This window comes from Strix aluco, chromosome 4 (assembly GCF_031877795.1).
Source record: "Strix aluco isolate bStrAlu1 chromosome 4, bStrAlu1.hap1, whole genome shotgun sequence".
NCBI lineage: Eukaryota > Metazoa > Chordata > Aves > Strigiformes > Strigidae > Strix > Strix aluco.
In genome coordinates, this window is record NC_133934.1 from 128,254,458 (window position 1) to 128,272,374 (window position 17,917).

The following is a 17,917-nucleotide window of genomic DNA, read 5'->3' on the forward strand; positions in this document are numbered from 1 at the left end:
TTTTATAATCATAGAATCATAGACTATCTCAAGTTGGAAGGGACCGTAAGGATTATCAAATGCAACTCTCAAAGTGTAAGTTCCTGGCAAGTCACTCCCAGCCTTCGCCTTGCAAGTGTGAAGCTTGAAGGTGGATATCTCCATCCCTTGACCATTTCTGCTGGTTTTTTGCTCGTGCCTGGTTTGTTGGGTCTGTCTTGACAGCAGGTACCCACGGTACTTACTGGTCCACCCCATCATTGCTGCAGACTGGGATGCCAGCAAAACTAGCAGGAGCATTAAAAGTATCCTGGTAGTTTTCTTGTTCAATGGTGACAGATGGTTTTCATTTATATTTTCCATCCCGTCAGGCAGTTTAGAATCACGTTTCCATATTATTTTAAGTTTCCTAACCAAGATGTTGGCTGTCATTCGTATGATGGTGCTGATGCAAACCGTTCTTACTGCTCCTTGAGATACCCATTGCAAAAAAATGAGTTTGGAAAGGTTTTTCTATTGTTTCGGTCTTAGACTTTTCCAGATGTTTAGCTCAGCTTTCTGTCATTTCTTGGCCATGCAGGGAGGAGGGATCATTTGGAGTGAGGGTGGCCCGAGGTGGTGGTTCAGGGTAGCAGTGGGAGGTGGCACAAAAGACCTTGCTTGTGGCAACTCAACCCTGCCACGTGCCGCCTTCAACACCCTTAACAGTGCTCTTGGAGGTGGAGTTTGGGTGCATCGAATTGCACGTCTGAACAGGCTCGTGGTTTAAAAAGGACACAGCTTTTTCCCAAAAAGCCAGTTTGTTAGCGGTCCTTCTAGGTACTGGTGTGCAGATGATGCTGAGCTCATTGCCCAATGTACATCCGCAGTGGAATTACTGACATTAGGATACGGTTGTTGAACCTCCCTTGTTTTGAAACTCTGGATTTTATATTCTTAACGTAAAAATCAATGTTCCTGTGAGATGAATAGGGACGATTTAGCTCTCAGCTATTTTGGGGTATGAAATACCAAGCTGGGTCTGCTTGCTTCTCTTCAAATTTGTAATTTTAAAAGGTTTTTTTTTTTTTGTCTGCTTTGAGTCTGTATGAGCTGTAAAGCTTTAAAAGGCCTGGGAGTGATGTGTGCTTCAGGATCAGTTTTGCACCAAATCACACCACTTGCTCAGCATATTAATATGAAATTTGTTTGGCCGTCTCAGCAAGCTTTTCCGTCCGTGAAATGCCGTGTTTCCGTGCCCGGCTGTTTATTGTAACGTGAATAAAATAACCATGGAGTCACTTAGGTTGCTTTGCCTGCAGAGTCCACCGGCGCTACTGCAAACACTCCGTTTGAGTGGTTGAACCTCACCTGTGCTTTTCCACCCTCTTCCGAAAATGCCCATTTTCGGTTTCTCTCCTTTCCTACTCTCCCAGTGACTTTCTCTCGCCTTCTCACTTCCCTCCTTTCTTTCCCTCTCTATAGGCACCGATATTCTTTACATCGGCCCCGTCAAAGGTGAGCTCCACCTCAGTAGGACTTTTGCGCTCTGCCTCTGGTCTCTTTGGCTGCGCCCTTAGTTTATTTTCCTGCTCCTCTAAAACTTTTGACTTCCAAAATCTTTAAGCAACAGGTAATACCGGTAAGTTGGGGGCCGTTCGTGTCCCAGGCGCCACAAAAACACAGGGGGCAGGAGTTTCCCGGCGTGGGAGACCTGCGCCTTTTCCCATGGATTTGGGCTGGAATGAGTTTTCCATCAGGTTTGCTCTTGGAGAAGAGCTGAGAGAGAGGGGCAGCGTTTTCCCATTGCGGAAAAAAAATGATAAAAAAAGGGAAGGTTTTTCATCCGCTGGCTTCGGGTTTGTGTCTGAGTTAGCTTGGTTGGGAGCAGGCAGGGCTTGGCCGTAAGCTAACTCCTGGCTTTTATCCCTCTTACTGGTAGGAAACATATATTCGAGCCCAGGACTGTATAGCAAAACGATGACACCGACCTACGACGCTCACGACGGCAGTCCCCTGTCACCCACTTCAGCGTGGTTCGGTGACAGCGCCTTGTCGGAGGGGAACCCGGGCATCCTGGCCGTGAGCCAGCCCGTCACCTCCCCGGAGTCCCTAGCCAAAATGTACAAGCCACAGGCGCTGCTCGATAAAGCCAAAATCAACCAAGGGTGAGTTAAGGATTCGATTTTCTGCTTTTTTCTTCTTCCTTTTTTTTTTTTTTTTTGTCCAATAGATGGCTTTAAATTGCATTCTTGAAAGCGTCATCGCGACTTCGCCGGAGGTTTTTTTGTGTGTGTTATCCCGTGTTGACAATTTACAGATGGCTGGATTCGTCTCGATCTCTCATGGAGCAGGAGGTGAAAGAAAATGAAGCTTTGCTGCTCCGGTTCAAGTACTACAGCTTTTTTGACCTGAATCCAAAGGTACGGAGCTATTTATTTTACTTGCATCTGGCAGGCAAAGGCTTTGAGCAGAGGATGTCTGTATCTCTAATGTGCTTTTGTGTTGGTAAATCCTCCACCACTTTGAAGATTGGCCATGCAGGCATCATCCTGGGTATTGCTAGGGATGCTCCAAGGGTTGCTTTGGTAGCAGAGGCTTTTCAGTCTCGGTTGAAGCGTTGGGTTGAAACGAAAGATGCCGTGGTTTGTCTTGAACTGGGCTCGGTCGTTTTATACCCGGTCCGTGTTTTTGCCGTAGTACGACGCGATCAGGATCAACCAGCTGTACGAGCAGTCCAAATGGGCTATTCTGCTGGAGGAGATCGAGTGCACGGAGGAAGAAATGATGATGTTTGCGGCACTACAGGTAGGAGACAGCCCGAGACGGTTACAGTTTTGGTTAAACTTGATTTTGTAGCTTTGCAGACTTCTCTGTTGATGAATATTGATGAACACGATGAGTGAAATCTGCTGTAACTGGTGTTTTAAGCCTCACCTTGTCTTCGGTGGGAGCTTGGACTCCTCATGCTGCTAGAAGCCAGATCATTTCCTGTCTCCTAATCCTCACTTGAGTTTATTAGGTAATTTAAATATTTGCTGCTGATTACTTCTCATGAAAAGGAATTTGGCCTTCTTTTACCAAATTTGTTTATGTCTATCTTATCTTTTAGTTTTGCCCTTCTTAAAAAACCCCCAGTAAGTACACTAGGTTACTGAACTGTGCGTTTCTGGCACGCTGCCCCCCAAACAGCTGGTGATAATCTGTGGGTTTCCCAGAATTATTTATTTATCTGTTTTGTGAAATACTCGGTGTGATTTGGCATAAATACTATACCTGCTATTGACTTCTGTAAGATGGATGGCAGGCCATTTAGTACGTGCGGTCTGGCGTGCCTCGTCACTGTAGGATGCAGAAATATCCCCATCAAGAGCCAGGCTGTGTGCTCCTAGGGCCCCTCCTAGTAAAAAAAGAGTGAAAACAGAAATATAAAGACTCAGCTTACCTCTCCAAGCTGTGCAGAGTGGGCTGGCCATGGGTCTTTGTGTGACATTTCGTGGATGTTTTGGTTTTCTGGGATAAAACCAGATGCAATCCATCCTCCCAAACTGGGAGGTACGGCTGATATGCCAGAGGGTCGTGCTGCCATCCAGAGGGACCTCAGCAGGCTGGAGAAATGGGCCAACACGGACCTCATGAAGTTCAACAAGGGGAAGTGCAAAGGCCAGTATATTCTGGGGGCAGAACAGGACCTTGGCGGACACCAAGTGGAACATCAGTCAGATGTGGCGAGTGGTACGCTGGGCTGTGTTGGGCAGAGCATTGCCAGCAGGTCGAGGGAGGTGATCTTTCCTTTCTGCTCAGCACTGGTGAGGCCACTCCTGGAGTACTGGGTCCAGTTCTGGGCTCCTCAGTGCAAGAGGGACATGGACATACTGAAGAGAGTCCAGTGAAGGGCCACAAGGATGATGAAGGTCCTGGAGCTTCTCTCCTATGAGGAAAGGCTGAGGGAACTGGGACTGTTCAGCCTGGAGGAGAGAGGGCTCAGGGGGGTTTATTAATGTATATAAATACCTGGTGGGAGGCTGTAAAGGAGATGGAGCCAGGCTCTTCGCAGTGGTGCCCAGTGACAGGACCAGAGGCAATGGGCACAAAGTGAAACACAGGAGGTTCCCTCTGAACATCAGGAAACACGTTTTTACTGTGAGGGTGACCGAGCACTGGCACAGGTTGCCCAGAGAGGTTGTGGAGTCTCCATCCTTGGAGATACTCAAAAGCCAACTGGACATGGGCTGTTAGGTGGCCCTGCTTGAACAGGGGTTAGGACCAGATGATCTCCAGAGTCTTTTCCAACCTTTTCCAACCTCAACCAGTCTGTGATGCTGTGAAAAGAGTAGCTCTGACCTACAGGGTCCAGAGCGGTCCTCAAGGTTTGTACCACTGACTCCTTGGACTGAAGATAGCCAAGATGGTCATTCCTGACTCAGCTGTGCTCGGGTCTCAGCGTTTGCCAGCCTCTGCTCCCGCAGAGGGTACGGCTCCAGTTTTCCACTCTGCTTCCCAAGCGTGGCGGCTGTGTTGTGACAAGCCCACGGCATCCGGCAGATCGCAGGAGCATCCCGGTGAAACGTTGTGCCTTGCCTTTCAGTACCACATCAATAAGCTGTCCATCATGTCCTCGGAAAACCACCTGAACAACAGCGACAAGGAGGTGGATGAGGTGGATGCTGCGCTCTCGGACCTGGAAATTACTTTGGAAGGTGGCAAAACGTCGACGATCCTGGTAAGGGTTGCGGCCACGCGGTGGCAGGGTGGCTTGCGCGTCCCCTCCTCACCATGCATGAGGGAGGAATAGTCATCCCGAGCTGGGAAATCTTCCAGGCATCCAGCAACCTTTTTTATTTCCTTCCTCTCCCCTTTTTTTCTATTTCTGCTCTTACAGCGTGAGAAAGTTGCCTACAGCCCAGTGAAGCAACGCAAAACATAGACCCCGATAATATTTTCTTAAAAACAGTATTTTTTTTAAATACTAAGGGGTGGTGGGAGGGGACCCCAGGCACTGTCCGACGTGGAGCCAGCACTGAGCAGGAGCTCTGCTCTGAGCCCAAAGCGACATAAAGTTCTCTTTGAGCACGTGCACGCATTGATCCAAACGCTTCATTTGAGCTGTAAGACCACCCCTCTATTTTTCGGGTGTTTGCAGTTAATTTAGCAGGGAGAGCTCAGCCCATCCCGCGTGCCCCGCTCTGCATTGCTGCAGGAGTCAAGTGCAATATTGCTTTTTTCCTGCTGGGACCATAAGACCAAATGATGTTGGAGAAGTCTCAGAGGAGCCAGGATCTTACTAAAACCCCCCTGCACCAAGCCACCTTCCTGGTGAAATAATGGAAAACTAAATTAAAAATAATTTGGTTTCTGTTCGCGCTACCGACTTTCCAAAATACTGAATTCTTCACACTGAGGTTTCTCTTTCACTGTTTCTAATTCATGGCAAAGTTTTACAGCACCTAAAAGAGCTGCCATGATTTTCAGAAATACCTTCTGCTTATGAAACTTTATTTTTGTTAGACTGGATTTCAGCCTGGAGTGGGCTATGACTGGATTTCAGAGGGTTTCATGGTTTTTTTGTTCTGATAGGCTGTTTTAACACTGGTTTTCCACCTTTAAAAATGTAAAGCCCCAAAACTAAACTGCTAAAAAAGGAGTAGGTCCTGTCAGACTTGGCACAGCACAGCTTTTCCAGGCACTTTGCACATTTATACCATCTCTGAGTTTCATTTTAAGTTCTTTCAAACCCTAAAATCCCTGAAATTTTCCAGTCTTACACTTCATATATTTTTTTTAAGTGTTTACGAAGGGTCTTTTTGAAGTTAACATCCATACTTAGCCTGCTTTACTAGCCCTAATAACAGCAGAGATGTGTAATATTAACCGGTTGCCTCAGGGACAGCAGCGCTGCTTCGGTGCGACAGAAATAACGACAAGTTTTTATCGCCAAGAGATCTTTGATAATTTCTTTGCAAAACTAGATCTGAAGCAGAGTGCTAAGGAACAGTCCCTGCCAGATAGGAGTAAAGACGACAGTGATTCATCAAAAAAACTCCATCCCTTTCCGTAGGGGTTGCTAGCAGTAGCAATTTCCAGATGCATTCGAGTAATTGAATATGGATAATGGGCAATTACTGGATTGTTTGTTTAGATTCTGCATTTTTTTCCCCTTGGTATCTATAAACAGCATTTCTCATTGCAGACAGAAAGTAAACTGTTTTGCTACTGGAAGCTGTTGGAGCAGTCTTTGCTTTTTCTGCCCTTTGAAAACCCTTTAGTTTGAGCTCGTAGGAATTGCAAGTGCCACCCTGTATATTTTGCTCATGCAAAATGTGAAGATAAACTCAATATTGAAAAAGCTGGGGGAAGAAACCTTTCTCGACTGTCAGAAAGCCCTTCCCCAGTCCTCCGTGGAGGTCCAGAGCAGCATCTTTTCCTTTTGTTTGGAGCATAAGGAAATAACTAAGGGAGGAGAAAAATCCCTGTGCAAGCACAAGCCGGTGTGACCGCTGGTGACCTCGCGGGTGGGAATTGGCTCCAGCGGCAGCAGGAATTCCTCAAAGAAAAATAAAACCTTGTCCTCTGGTTTCCAAACAGCACTTCTGTGCAATAGATTTTTCTCTGCTTGCTTCTCCCGTGAAGTGGATGGGGCTTTCTCAGGAGCGTTTTCATGACCCCTGAGCCCCGCTGTTGGCCGCTGAAGCTGCCGCCAGCTTCCTCCCCTGCGCAGCATCCCTTCCCTCCCGGACCCGCCGCCCCAGCTCCTCTCGCACAGGCAGCTAAATGGGATAATCTTTTATTTTCAGGGTGACATCACTTCCATCCCAGAGCTCGCCGACTACATTAAAGTCTTCAAGTAAGTGCTGATGGGAAGAGGTGCTTGTGAAACTGGTAATGTCTATGAATAATTAACTGTCCTACCGTCTAATATCCACTTTTTTTTTAATCTTCTGGCTTAAGATCTTGCTGCACACCACTATGTTATCTTGTGCGAAAAGCCACCCAGCAATCACTGTGTAATAGCACAGCTCAGCATCTATGGTCTCTTACTATTAAAAAAAAAATATTCTTTATCCTGTAGCACAGTCACTAAGCATTTCACACTATTCGACATCTTCAATACTGAAGTTGATCAGTTCTTAAATATAAAACCCAGGGTGTTTTCCCACTTTGCCACCCCAGCAGTTACGCATCCCTCTGGGAGAGCAGCATGTGCTGGGATATTTCTCTAACATAATTAACGTCCAGAAGATAATCAAGCCATCCTAAAATTAGGAGTGAAACCTAGAAACCTTGCTCAAATACTTCTCCTGGTTTGCAAGAGGCTTGATGAATTATAAACAGCCAGGATCCTGGTCTATCTGCCCTCTCCTTGCCAAGAGGAGCAGGTTAAGCTGACTGTGCTCCTCTGTCAGCTCACTCAGGATTTAGGAGTTATTTTAATTTTGCTTTGACTTGGATGGTGGTACGTGGAAGCCGGGAACGGCAGCGTCTGGACTTTGAGTAACATTTTGGCAGCCACGACCATCTTTTGCAATTTATTGCCTGCTGCGGCGAGGGTTACGGTGAAAGTTCTGGAAACTGGAAATAATGATGAGATTTCACAGCATAGCTATAGGATATAGAAGAAAAGCTGTAGGCAGCAAAATAGCTTTGGAACAAGCCTTTATTTTATTAATTGTTTGGTTCTGGAGCCAGAACCTAGCACTTCTGTTCTGAAAAACTCTTTCTCCCTCTCCCCCCCTCCAAAGATGAATTAATAAGGTCTCCTTGTCCATCTGGGCTTGTGGTCTGTCGTAACCGGGGCAAAGTTTCAGGGCTGCAGCCTGTGCCCTGCATGCGAGTGGGTGCTTTTTCCCCCCTTGAACAAACAAACAAACAAACAACTTTCTCTTTGTTTTGATGTGCTCATTTGCCAGTAAAATTAGGCATGACTCGAGGAGCTAATTGCTTGTAAATTGGATGCACCAGTTGGTGGGGCAAGAGATGGAGCAGCAAGAAGCTGCCGGTTCTTCACCCGGTGCAAGCCCGAACCCCAGGGTTGAGATTTGAGGCTATCCTGCCGCGGCGGGGAAGCACAGAATTGCCATTTTCTTCTAAAAATGAGGGCTGGGCAGAATTTTACTGCCAGAAACCCAAATAAATGATGCAGTGTTAGGAGCTGGCCCAGCTTCGGACGTGCCTCTTGTCAGACTTCAGTTGGGGAGGAGCTGCAATATTCCCTAGTCTGCCTTATATGTAAGTCCTGTATATATGTCCCTATACATGCCTGGCGTTGCTGCAGAGACTCGGGATGTTTCTGTCTCCCCTGCCAGCCACGTTACTGCCCGTGCCAACCAAAATGCCCTGCCTGCAATTTAAAGAAGCCCCCAAAAAAGCTCAAGACAGTAAAGATGCATTAAAGCATCTTTAGCGAAGGATGCAAAGCGAAGGATGGAAAAACATGCACATGTAGGATGGCTTGGCTGGAGGTTGGGGACTCCTTCTGTAGTGGGAGGCAGCTTCCAAAGGAAACTGCGGTTATAAAGTTTGCACAGGGCAGAGCTGTGTGTGCCAGGGCTTTAGGAGGAGGAGAACCAGCAAAGGCAGGAGGAGGCAGCAGAGCCCCGAGCTCAGACGTCCCATCAGAGGTGTGGGAGCAGCGAGGTTCAGGCAGACGCCGTGTTTCTCTCCCACCACCCCAAGTTCCTCCTGACCCACACACCCCAAGCAGCCCCCAAAACGCTTTTTGCTTGGAAATGAAAGTGCAGAGCCCTGAGGACAAGCAACTGGGGCCGTCGCATATTTGATCCCTCCAGATGAGGGTTCAGCAGCTCTTTCTGGGACTGGAGATAAGAGAAATGCGATGCAGTGAGAAACTGCAGATTAAAGTTCAGAAATTAGGAGGAGTTAAGAAAAATCAGAAGCTTGCAGCTCTACAAAGGTCCTGGGCTCGTGGTGGGATGAGCAGACTCAGGGTACCACCATGTCAGGTGGCCACTTTGCTTTGCTGCAGGCTTGCCAGGGTATCAGTTCTTCTGCAGAGTCGAGCAAAATCCGTGTTTTCCACCAAAAAGAACTGAACCTTTTCTGACGCGAAGTGGAGTATTTAAAAAGAAAACAAGTGTAGTCGTGCATGTGCTTGACTGAGAAGTCTTTTAGAAGTACAGCTTCCTTTCAGAGCTTGAGCAAAATGGTTCCAATTTAATGTGGCAGGCGAAGAGGCGTATTCTGCAGCGATTCGTGGGCATGTCTATTTTTGTAATACAGTTCTCTAGCTCCCCCCGCCTTGCCCCAAGTTAGTGGGACCTCCGTGGGATCAAAGAGACCAAATTTGCAATTGCAGCTCAATTTCTTGACCCAACATTGCAGTGAAAGGATGGTGAGTGATAGCTGAGCTCCCAGGCAGCGACTTTCCCAGGGGCGCGCATACCCCAGGCTGCTGACCCCAGGTTTTCCAAGGATGAAATGAGTTTCCTGGTGCGGCAGTTTGGTTTAGGAGCTTAAACCAAATGTAACGTCCCTCTACCTGTCTGGCAGGCCCAAGAAGCTGACGTTGAAAGGCTACAAGCCGTATTGGTGCACCTTCAAAGATACCTCTATCTCCTGCTATAAAAGCAAAGAGGAAGCCAACGGGACTCCTGCACACCAGATGAACCTGAGAGGTAAGAGAAGCATAAGCACCGTTGCATTTTATTCCAGTAATAGGCTGCTCCTCTTGCGCCTTGTTTTCCCACTGATTTATCTTCTTGGCTTGCTATCCTCGGGGTGGGTGAATATGTTGAAAGGAATGAGGGTGACTGGGTTTGATAGCATGGCATATAATTAGACTTCTAGGAAGTGAGTACGTGGTACGTGTGACCCCAAGGGGAAGCACTGCCAGCCCCCCAGTAGCATGGGGGAACAACTTGCTGCTCATTTTGTCGTGGCTATCCAAAAGAATAACTCCCACGGCAGAGAATAAGTTTGAGCTGGAGAGAACAGACCATTCTCTTCCTCTGCTGCCTTTACATTTTTTTCCTCCTCTCGCCGGTGCCGCTTGTGAGCAGCCTCAAGCGCTCCCTGTGAGCCTTGCACATGAATTTTTAAATCCCTACAGCTGCTGTCTTTTCTTATGTCAAGTTAAACATTCCTGTTCCAGCAGCCACCAAACTGCAGAGAGCTCATTTTTTTTTCCCGTGGAGGCAGGAGCAGATGTGGTGCCAAGTGACCTCGGGCTGCAGTCAGAGCAAAGCCCAGCCCGCAGGACCTTTTTGGGAGCTTTTGACATATCTGCTGTGACGGCACTTTTAAAAAATCTCGGAGGCGGCGTTGAAGCAGCGCCCGGGCTAACGTGGCTGCTTCAGTTCATCACCCCCTGGTGTTTATACAACCGCTTGTAGTTCTCTCCAGACACCGAAAGCGGGATGCTCACACCTCGCCACTGCCTGTACCAGCGATATGCCCAGCTGAAATAATGTATAGGGGTTTCAGGGTGAGAGTCAGCACCCATCCAGCCACCTTTTCCTACCCTTTCATGAAAATTTTGGGGACAGAGGGTGTTTGCCAGCCATTGGGTCCATTCGTGAGGCCGGGCAGGATCTATGAGATGAATTCTGTGGGTGCGCATAGCTTTGACTTCATTGCTTTCAGAATAGGTTTTGCTTTTTTACCCCTTTTTCCCTGTCGCTTTGAAAAAAGAGACATCTGACAGTTTTTGTCCCTGCTATGTAGAGTGTTTGTCCCATCGGAGATGTGATGCAAGACCTTTGCAGCACTGAGATGCTGTCGGACACCCTTTAGTTGCATTGCTTTGCTTTTTCTTTTCCTTTTTCTTTTTTTTTTCCCCCTCCCCTTTTTAAAAGCGTACTTCTTCACACCTCTGTTAAACACTGGCTCTCTCGTTGCAGGATGTGAAGTTACCCCTGATGTGAACATCTCTGGTCAGAAGTTTAACATCAAACTTCTGATTCCGGTGGCGGAGGGAATGAATGAAATCTGGCTTCGTTGCGATAACGTAAGTTTTATCGCTTGGACCAGCCGTCTCTTCGCCCTTTGCCTGGCATCAGCTCGTGCTCGGATGTGCCATGTAGCTGGTGTTAATTAAAAAAAAGTACAAAATGCGCTCAAATGCATCTGATCTCGATGTTCAGAGCACGCAAATGAATTTGGGGTAGAAAATCAGCCCCTGCTCTTCCTTGGCTTTGTCCCTCTGTCTACACATTGGCTGGCACAAAGACGAGCCTGTCTTTGTGCACGCTTGAGTCTCCTGGGGCTGGAAGGGAAATAAAGGTTCCCTGGAGTTTTACTGGGGGAAAAGGGGGGGCAGGTGGCACCCCCACGGCTCTGACAGGCATGGGTCTCTGTTTGGGGGGGGCAGGAGACGCAGTACGCCAGCTGGATGGCCGCCTGCCGCCTGGCCTCCAAGGGCAAGACGATGGCTGACAGCTCCTACGGCATGGAAGTACAGAACATCCTCTCCTTCCTGAAAATGCAGCATTTGAACCCAGACCCGCAGCTGATCCCGGAACAAATCACCACCGACATTAATCCCGAGTGTCTGGTTTCTCCTCGCTACCTGAAAAAGTACAAGAACAAGCAGGTAGGTGCTCGCCCACTCTCCCGGCGCGGCGGCGGTGGTGGTGTGGAGCGGGCTGAGCGTGCACCCGAGCCGGCGTTTAACACTGCGTGTTTCGGATGTTGGCACCTAATCGGATGCACGCGGTTACTAAAACGAGATGCCGACTGAAATGGGTGGTTTCGATCCAGCACCTGGGGATGGCACCCACGACCTTAACTCTGCTGTATTGTTATGCATGTACACAGCCTCAGCGGCAGGGAACCGTTTGTTTTAAATACATTCTTAATTTATTTTCATTTATTTTAAAAACACGGGGAATGGTTTAAAATGGGAGGAATGGTTTTTTTGCTCCTGCTGGTACCAAGGGACGGTGCAGCAAAGCATGGGTCGGCTGCCCCTGTCTCTCCCCGCGCAGATGTAGCAGCGATGAGATGAAATCAGTCCCCGGTGCTGGGATTAAAACCCCTTCCCTTGCACAGAATCCGGGCAGAAATCCTCAGGATCAGTGGAGTTGCAGTTGCTTGCAGTGCTTTATCCAGACTTGGCTGTAACGTGGTTTGCATATTTCTCTCTTTGCTTTTCCACTACTTCCAAATGCCAGTCCTTGAAACATTGCTTCATTTTGAGTTGCTGTGACTTGTGCTTGAACTCCCAATGCTACATTCGATCCGTGCATGACAGGGCTGAACTGTTCTGCGCTGGAAATAAATGCGTGACTTTCTGAAAGACATTATATGCCAGGACAGCGGCAAAAATAAGTAAGGCATTGCTCCGTGGCCTTTCAGTGACTTAATGATTCAGCTGTAGCTTCGCAGCCTGTGTGCTTCGGCCTGGCTGTGGCTAGATACGATTTCTCCAAACCCAGAAGAAGGCTGCAAGTCAGAGAAGCAGGAAAAATATAACTTTTTATTGGCACTGCACGATGATTTCCTGGCAGTGGAGTTATATTTTATATAGCCCTTATTATTCCTCTGAATAAGCCTTTATATCCACTTGGATGGAGGAGAGGCTGCATAAATAGACGATTTTTACATATATAATACCTTCTAGGCTTGAACTCAGTAAAGTGGAGGCACCTGGAAAAATACTAGCTCGCAGAACTTGCTTACCGTGCAGGTATCCTCATTATAAAAATAACCTCTGTCAAACTGTGGGGGCAGGCACAAGCCCTCGCCCTGCTCCAAGCCAGGCCCACGGCCGCGATGCAAACGCTGGGTCCCCCATAGACATCGGCTAAACAGCAGATTTAGGCTTTTTTTGTATGGCCGGAGGCAGAGCTTGCAGCAGTGGAGGGTGTTTGCCGGCGGCGGCACGCGTGCTGGCACGGCTGGGAGGGACACGGAGCGATGGAGGCTGTGGGAATGCAAGGAATTCAGCTGCAAGGGTCCCTCCGCACCCCGGCATGGGTGAAGAAGGAGGAGGAGGAGGAGGAGGAAGAGGTCGTGCAGCCCACAAACGGTGCTGAAATGGGAACTGATAGTGGGCCTTGCTGGAAGATTTATAGAGGCGCTTGGTCCCACAGCAGCCCCAGAGCTGCTCGGGGGGTGTTTGTCTCCACATACAGTTGCAGCAGCATAGGTTTGGCAGGTTGGGTTTGGGGAGCATCAAACCCTAAATGCAAAAAAACCCCAAAACCAACCCAAAATAAGCGTATTCACAGCTCTCAGGTGCCTTGCTGGGGTTCGGTGTCAGAGCAACGTCCAGCCAGCTTGCAAGAGCAGATGCATCCCCAGGAAACCTGGCTGATGTTGCCCTCCAGCCAGTTGTTACCCCAAGCAGCATCCCCATGATTTCGCTGCATATCTCAAATAAAAGGAGCTCTTGAGCTCACGGCCCATGGTGAGCTTCCTGTTGAGCTTCTCTGCGAGTAAGTGGGCTTGAGTTTGTGCAGAGGTGTGGGAAGGAGCGTGAGGAGAAGGATTCTCCTCTGAGCTGGCAGCTTCACCCTCCCCTTCATCCACCAACAGGACCAAAACCAGCTCAGGACCAAAACCATCTCTACACGGTGCCTGCCAGCCAGGATCGCACCGGTGCTCAGGCGGGGCTGGCACGAGCAGCAAATCTCTGCTCGCTTGTCCCTTCTCCGTCCTTACGTTCACTTTGGCTGCTTTTCTGCCTAAGAAATTGTGCATGTGGTTTTTTTTGCTTGAACTTTGGTTTGCAGTTAATTTACACTTTTTCTTTGCTTTGTTGCCATATTTCTGATTGCTTTTTTTTCTTTCTGCCTCCTTTTCTTTTTTTTTTTTTTTTTTTTTTTCGCCTTGCCATCTACAGCCAGGCTATGTAAGAGACTTGGTAAGTGACAGCAACAATAAAATTAAGATAAATTTAAGATAAAACTTAAAATAGTCTAGAACCCCTTTGGTTTGGAGAGCAGCAATGAAAAAACTAACAAAACCCACACCCCCCTGGAGAAACTTGGGCCCTGTTTGATTTTTATAACGGTCCCCAGTGATTTATGTAGAAACCCTACACCCGAAATTTGCCCCGCCGTTTGCTCACATCCTGCGTATTAAACTAACTGAGCCTGAGCACTCTTTACCTCCAGACAGCTCAGATCTATATTTGCTTTTATATGTCTGGAGATACGAAGCAAAAGCAGCTCCACGTTTATCAGCCGCGGTCGCAGGGTTTGAGCAGTCATAGCTGAAATAAGACCTCAGGGTAGAAATTATCGATCACCTGCGTCGCTCATAACCGCGCTGGCTCCCAAACGCCTCCCGAGTCGTTACCCGTTGGCGTGGCGGTCGTGATGCCACTAACGAGCCCCCTCGCCTAAAGCCGGTGTGTCTCGCCGCCCGCAGATCACAGCACGCATCCTGGAAGCCCACCAGAACGTCGCCCAGATGAGTCTCATCGAGGCAAAGATGCGGTTTATTCAAGCCTGGCAGTCGCTGCCGGAGTTCGGCATCACTCATTTCATTGCAAGGTTGGTGGGTCTGCTGGGCAGAACGGGAGGAATTTCATGAATAAATATGCGCTATACATGAAATAGGCGGCACATCCTTAGGTGGAAGTTGCACTGGAACTGAAATTAAAAGCATTAACTGCCTCAACTTATAGAAGTGATGTTATAAGTTAGCTCAGCCGCCGCATTTAACACGCGTGGCCGTGGACGGCAGGCGCGCATTTATTCATCCCTCGCCGTGTCGCAGGTTCCAGGGGGGCAAGAAGGAGGAGCTGATCGGCATCGCCTACAACCGGCTGATACGGATGGACGCGAGCACGGGTGACGCCGTCAAAACCTGGCGGTTCAGCAACATGAAGCAGTGGAACGTGAACTGGGAGATTAAAATGGTGAGCCGGTGTTTTACACCTCGGCCGCTTCCCCCCAGCTTGCACGGCGGCACTGCTCTCGGGTTTATTTTAAGTCGGCTTTTGTGAGTCAGCGTTTAAAAAGTCAGGTTTTTTTCCCGTCGCTGTTTTCTAAAGCGTGGCCCATCCAGCTGTGTTAAGGTAATATCGTTTCTCCTCCCTGCTCTTCCACCCTCCACGGAGATCTAGCAGAGCTTGTCCTAACTGCTGGTGGAGTTGAGTATGAGCCTTAAAAAGAAGAAAAGAACCCTGAATCTTTCTTTAACACAGGCAGTTACACACTTAATGCGTAACGATTTTCTCCAGTCTCTGAACACCCACTCAAAGGCAGGTAAATAAAATCGAACTTCAGAACTGGTGCTCGGGCTTGATCCTAACCAATAACATAAATGTACTGGGCCTTATCCATACTAAAACTCCTTTTATTTGCAGTACAGCTTAGGCTTTCGTGTAAGTAATGAAAAGCAAGAGTAGACACTTCCCTAGGTTCTGAGATGGGCTTTTACCAAACCGTTACATTCAGATGCACAAACTTTTTGTGCTCCTTTTTGGCGGAACACCTAATTAAAATTGCCAGGGATATGTGAGGGCTGTTCTCCTGCTGTTTGCGGCTCATTAAGAATTGATGGAGAAATTATTCAGTCCCTTCTTTGCCTCAGAGTCTTTGTTTCAACCCAGTTGCAAGCCCCGATATTCCAATTATTCAGCGCAGATACTCTGCTGGGAATCCCCGTCCCTCCCGCAGAGCTGTCAGTGATGGGGGGACAAAAAAAATAATGGGTGTCAATAAATGGACAGTCTATTCAGTCACTCCAAAACGAGCTCTCATAAAGCATTTCTATGGCCAAACTTCAATTTACAAAATCAGAATACACTTGCAGGGAAAACTGGAAAGAAATCCCAGCCCTCCTCAGCAGGTCTGTGGCCGATTTTTCTCTCTTGAAGCAAAGATGTCACCATGTGCTCACTGATGAGAAGTGCAAACACGCTTGGTATTTATCTCTGAGTCATGGGAGAATTAAATAAATAAATAAATAAAATAGAAAATTAAATAAAAATATGTTAATAAAAAAGGCAATAAAAGGTATTTCTGTATCTAAACATTTGAACAAAAATTGCGTCATGGAATCCTAGAATATCTCAAGTTGGAAGGGAGCCATAAGGATCAACGAATCCATATCATCATTTACATTGCTGGATTTTGCTTAGGCAACGGAAAACACATCTGGGTTAACAGAAAAAAAAAAAAAAGGTAAGAAAGGAAGAGCGGTGAGGCTAACCCCTGTGGTTTTGCCCTCTAGGTGACGGTGGAGTTTGCAGATGACGTTCGGGTGTCCTTCATTTGCACGGAGGTGGATTGCAAAGTGGTTCACGAGTTCATCGGCGGCTACATCTTCTTGTCGACGCGAGCGAAAGATCAGAACGAGAGTTTAGATGAAGAGATGTTCTACAAACTGACCAGTGGTTGGGTGTGAGTCCCACGTACTGTACACCGAGAGGAAACCCTATGGCCATATTAATATTTAACTTTAAAAAGCTGTTCTTTGAAATATGCTGCTTAATAAAGTAAGCTTGAAATGTATCTTTTTTTTTTTTTTTATCATGAAAATTTTTGCATTACCAGACCAGTTAATCTGTGTGCACTAATGAGCACTTCTGTTAATTTGCTATAACAAGACTGTGTCTGGGCCAGGTGATTGTGCCACTGGCCTTTAGATACAGAATCTGGGCAGATCAGGATAAGATTTGACTGACTTAAAATACCCGATTTTCTAAGAGAACTCTAAGCCATCTTCTTGTAAAGCCATCCAGGGCTTAACCTATATGAAGTCTATTTATCATGTTTAATGCATGAGTGTTTTCTTTCTTTTTTTTGTGTTTTTTATTCTGTACATTTGACCTGTTTTGAAGTCGTCCTACCCATAAGTAGAATTGCCATCTCTCCTTTCACACTACATGCGCCAGGACTGCTACAGGTGCCTGACATGACTTTGAAGATAAGTTGCGTGTGGCCTCGAAGATGATCTTCTGTTAGTCTGTTATAGCTTGGTTTTATTTGTTAACTTGCCTTTTGATAATCATTTATATTGTCTTTTTTTAATTTTATTTTATTTTTACACCATATTGTATTATGACACTTTTAGTATTCACCAGCATAGTCACTGTTCTGCCTATGATATGCAAACTTTTTCATTACAATATGAAGTAAAGGTCTATGAAGTATAGGTTTTGTGTAACTAATGTAAAAAACACAAATTTTATAAAATTGTACAGTTTTTTTAACTAGTCTCACAAGCCAGCTAGAATATTGCATAGATTTGGTGTATCAGCATTAACTATAGTATGCCTGTAAGGGGTACGGGGAGTAACCAAGAAACAACAAAAAACCAAAAAAACCCCAATTTCAGTCCAGTAAATTTTTATCTAAGTTAAATGGGAGTGCAGAGCTGCACCACAACACCCTCAATAACTGATATAGGGGGCCAGGACCTCCCCGTTCGTTAAGCCGGCATCGCATTAACGCTAACGGGGAGGGATCTCCTGCCCCACCTAATGCTGAGGAATAACCAGTGTTGCGTTCCTATAGTCTTGTGGTTTCAAGATTATGTATAAATGCATTTTATTTTAAATAAAAGTCAAATCTTTTATTTAATATTCAGCTGCCACTCCTAGTTTCTGAGGTTCAACTGTGCTACAGCAGAGCCATACCTCCCATATGATACAGCCACCCCACGCTCCTGCCCGCTGCCTCAGCCCCAGCTTGCCAAAACAAAATGCCACCAAAAACCAAAACAAAATACAAGGATGAGCCAGGAGAATCTAAGGCAGCAGCATTGACCCCATCCCCTGGCTGGGTGGACAGTGGGGAAGCAGCCTGGGGATGCGGGGAAGGATGCTGCCTGGGACACATGCCAGCACCTAATTTGAAGTCTGCTGATGGGGGGTTAAACAGCCTCAGCACGCTGGGCTCGATTGGTAAAAAGGAAAATCGATCTGTTTGCAAATCAGGCTTAAAATGCTGTATTTCAGCCTTTCAATTGGCAGTGAAATGAAATTGGGTTTGTCCGTGCCCAAAAACACCCCGAGGTTGGGGCCAGGGATGCTGCTGGTCCAGCT

General features: G+C 47.2%; 1 protein-coding gene across 5 annotated transcripts in view; it reads left to right on the forward strand.

The window, feature by feature from the left end:
- The window catches only part of FERMT2 (FERM domain containing kindlin 2), a 51,828-nt gene extending 34,375 nt beyond the window's left edge, over positions 1 to 17,453 (forward strand). For 2 of the 5 annotated variants that reach the window (XM_074821116.1, XM_074821120.1), the window contains 13 exons: positions 1,444 to 1,476; positions 1,901 to 2,126; positions 2,279 to 2,381; positions 2,659 to 2,766; positions 4,547 to 4,681; positions 6,753 to 6,802; positions 9,466 to 9,590; positions 10,815 to 10,921; positions 11,285 to 11,506; positions 13,760 to 13,780; positions 14,290 to 14,414; positions 14,641 to 14,782; positions 16,102 to 17,453. In XM_074821116.1, the coding sequence (XP_074677217.1) occupies positions 1,444 to 1,476; positions 1,901 to 2,126; positions 2,279 to 2,381; positions 2,659 to 2,766; positions 4,547 to 4,681; positions 6,753 to 6,802; positions 9,466 to 9,590; positions 10,815 to 10,921; positions 11,285 to 11,506; positions 13,760 to 13,780; positions 14,290 to 14,414; positions 14,641 to 14,782; positions 16,102 to 16,275 (1,571 nt within the window). In that variant the 3' untranslated portion in view covers positions 16,276 to 17,453. The remainder of the gene's footprint in view (positions 1 to 1,443; positions 1,477 to 1,900; positions 2,127 to 2,278; positions 2,382 to 2,658; positions 2,767 to 4,546; positions 4,682 to 6,752; positions 6,803 to 9,465; positions 9,591 to 10,814; positions 10,922 to 11,284; positions 11,507 to 13,759; positions 13,781 to 14,289; positions 14,415 to 14,640; positions 14,783 to 16,101) is intronic. The other 3 variants (XM_074821117.1, XM_074821118.1, XM_074821119.1) reach the window with 3 other exon arrangements.
- Positions 17,454 to 17,917: the final 464 nt, after the last annotated feature.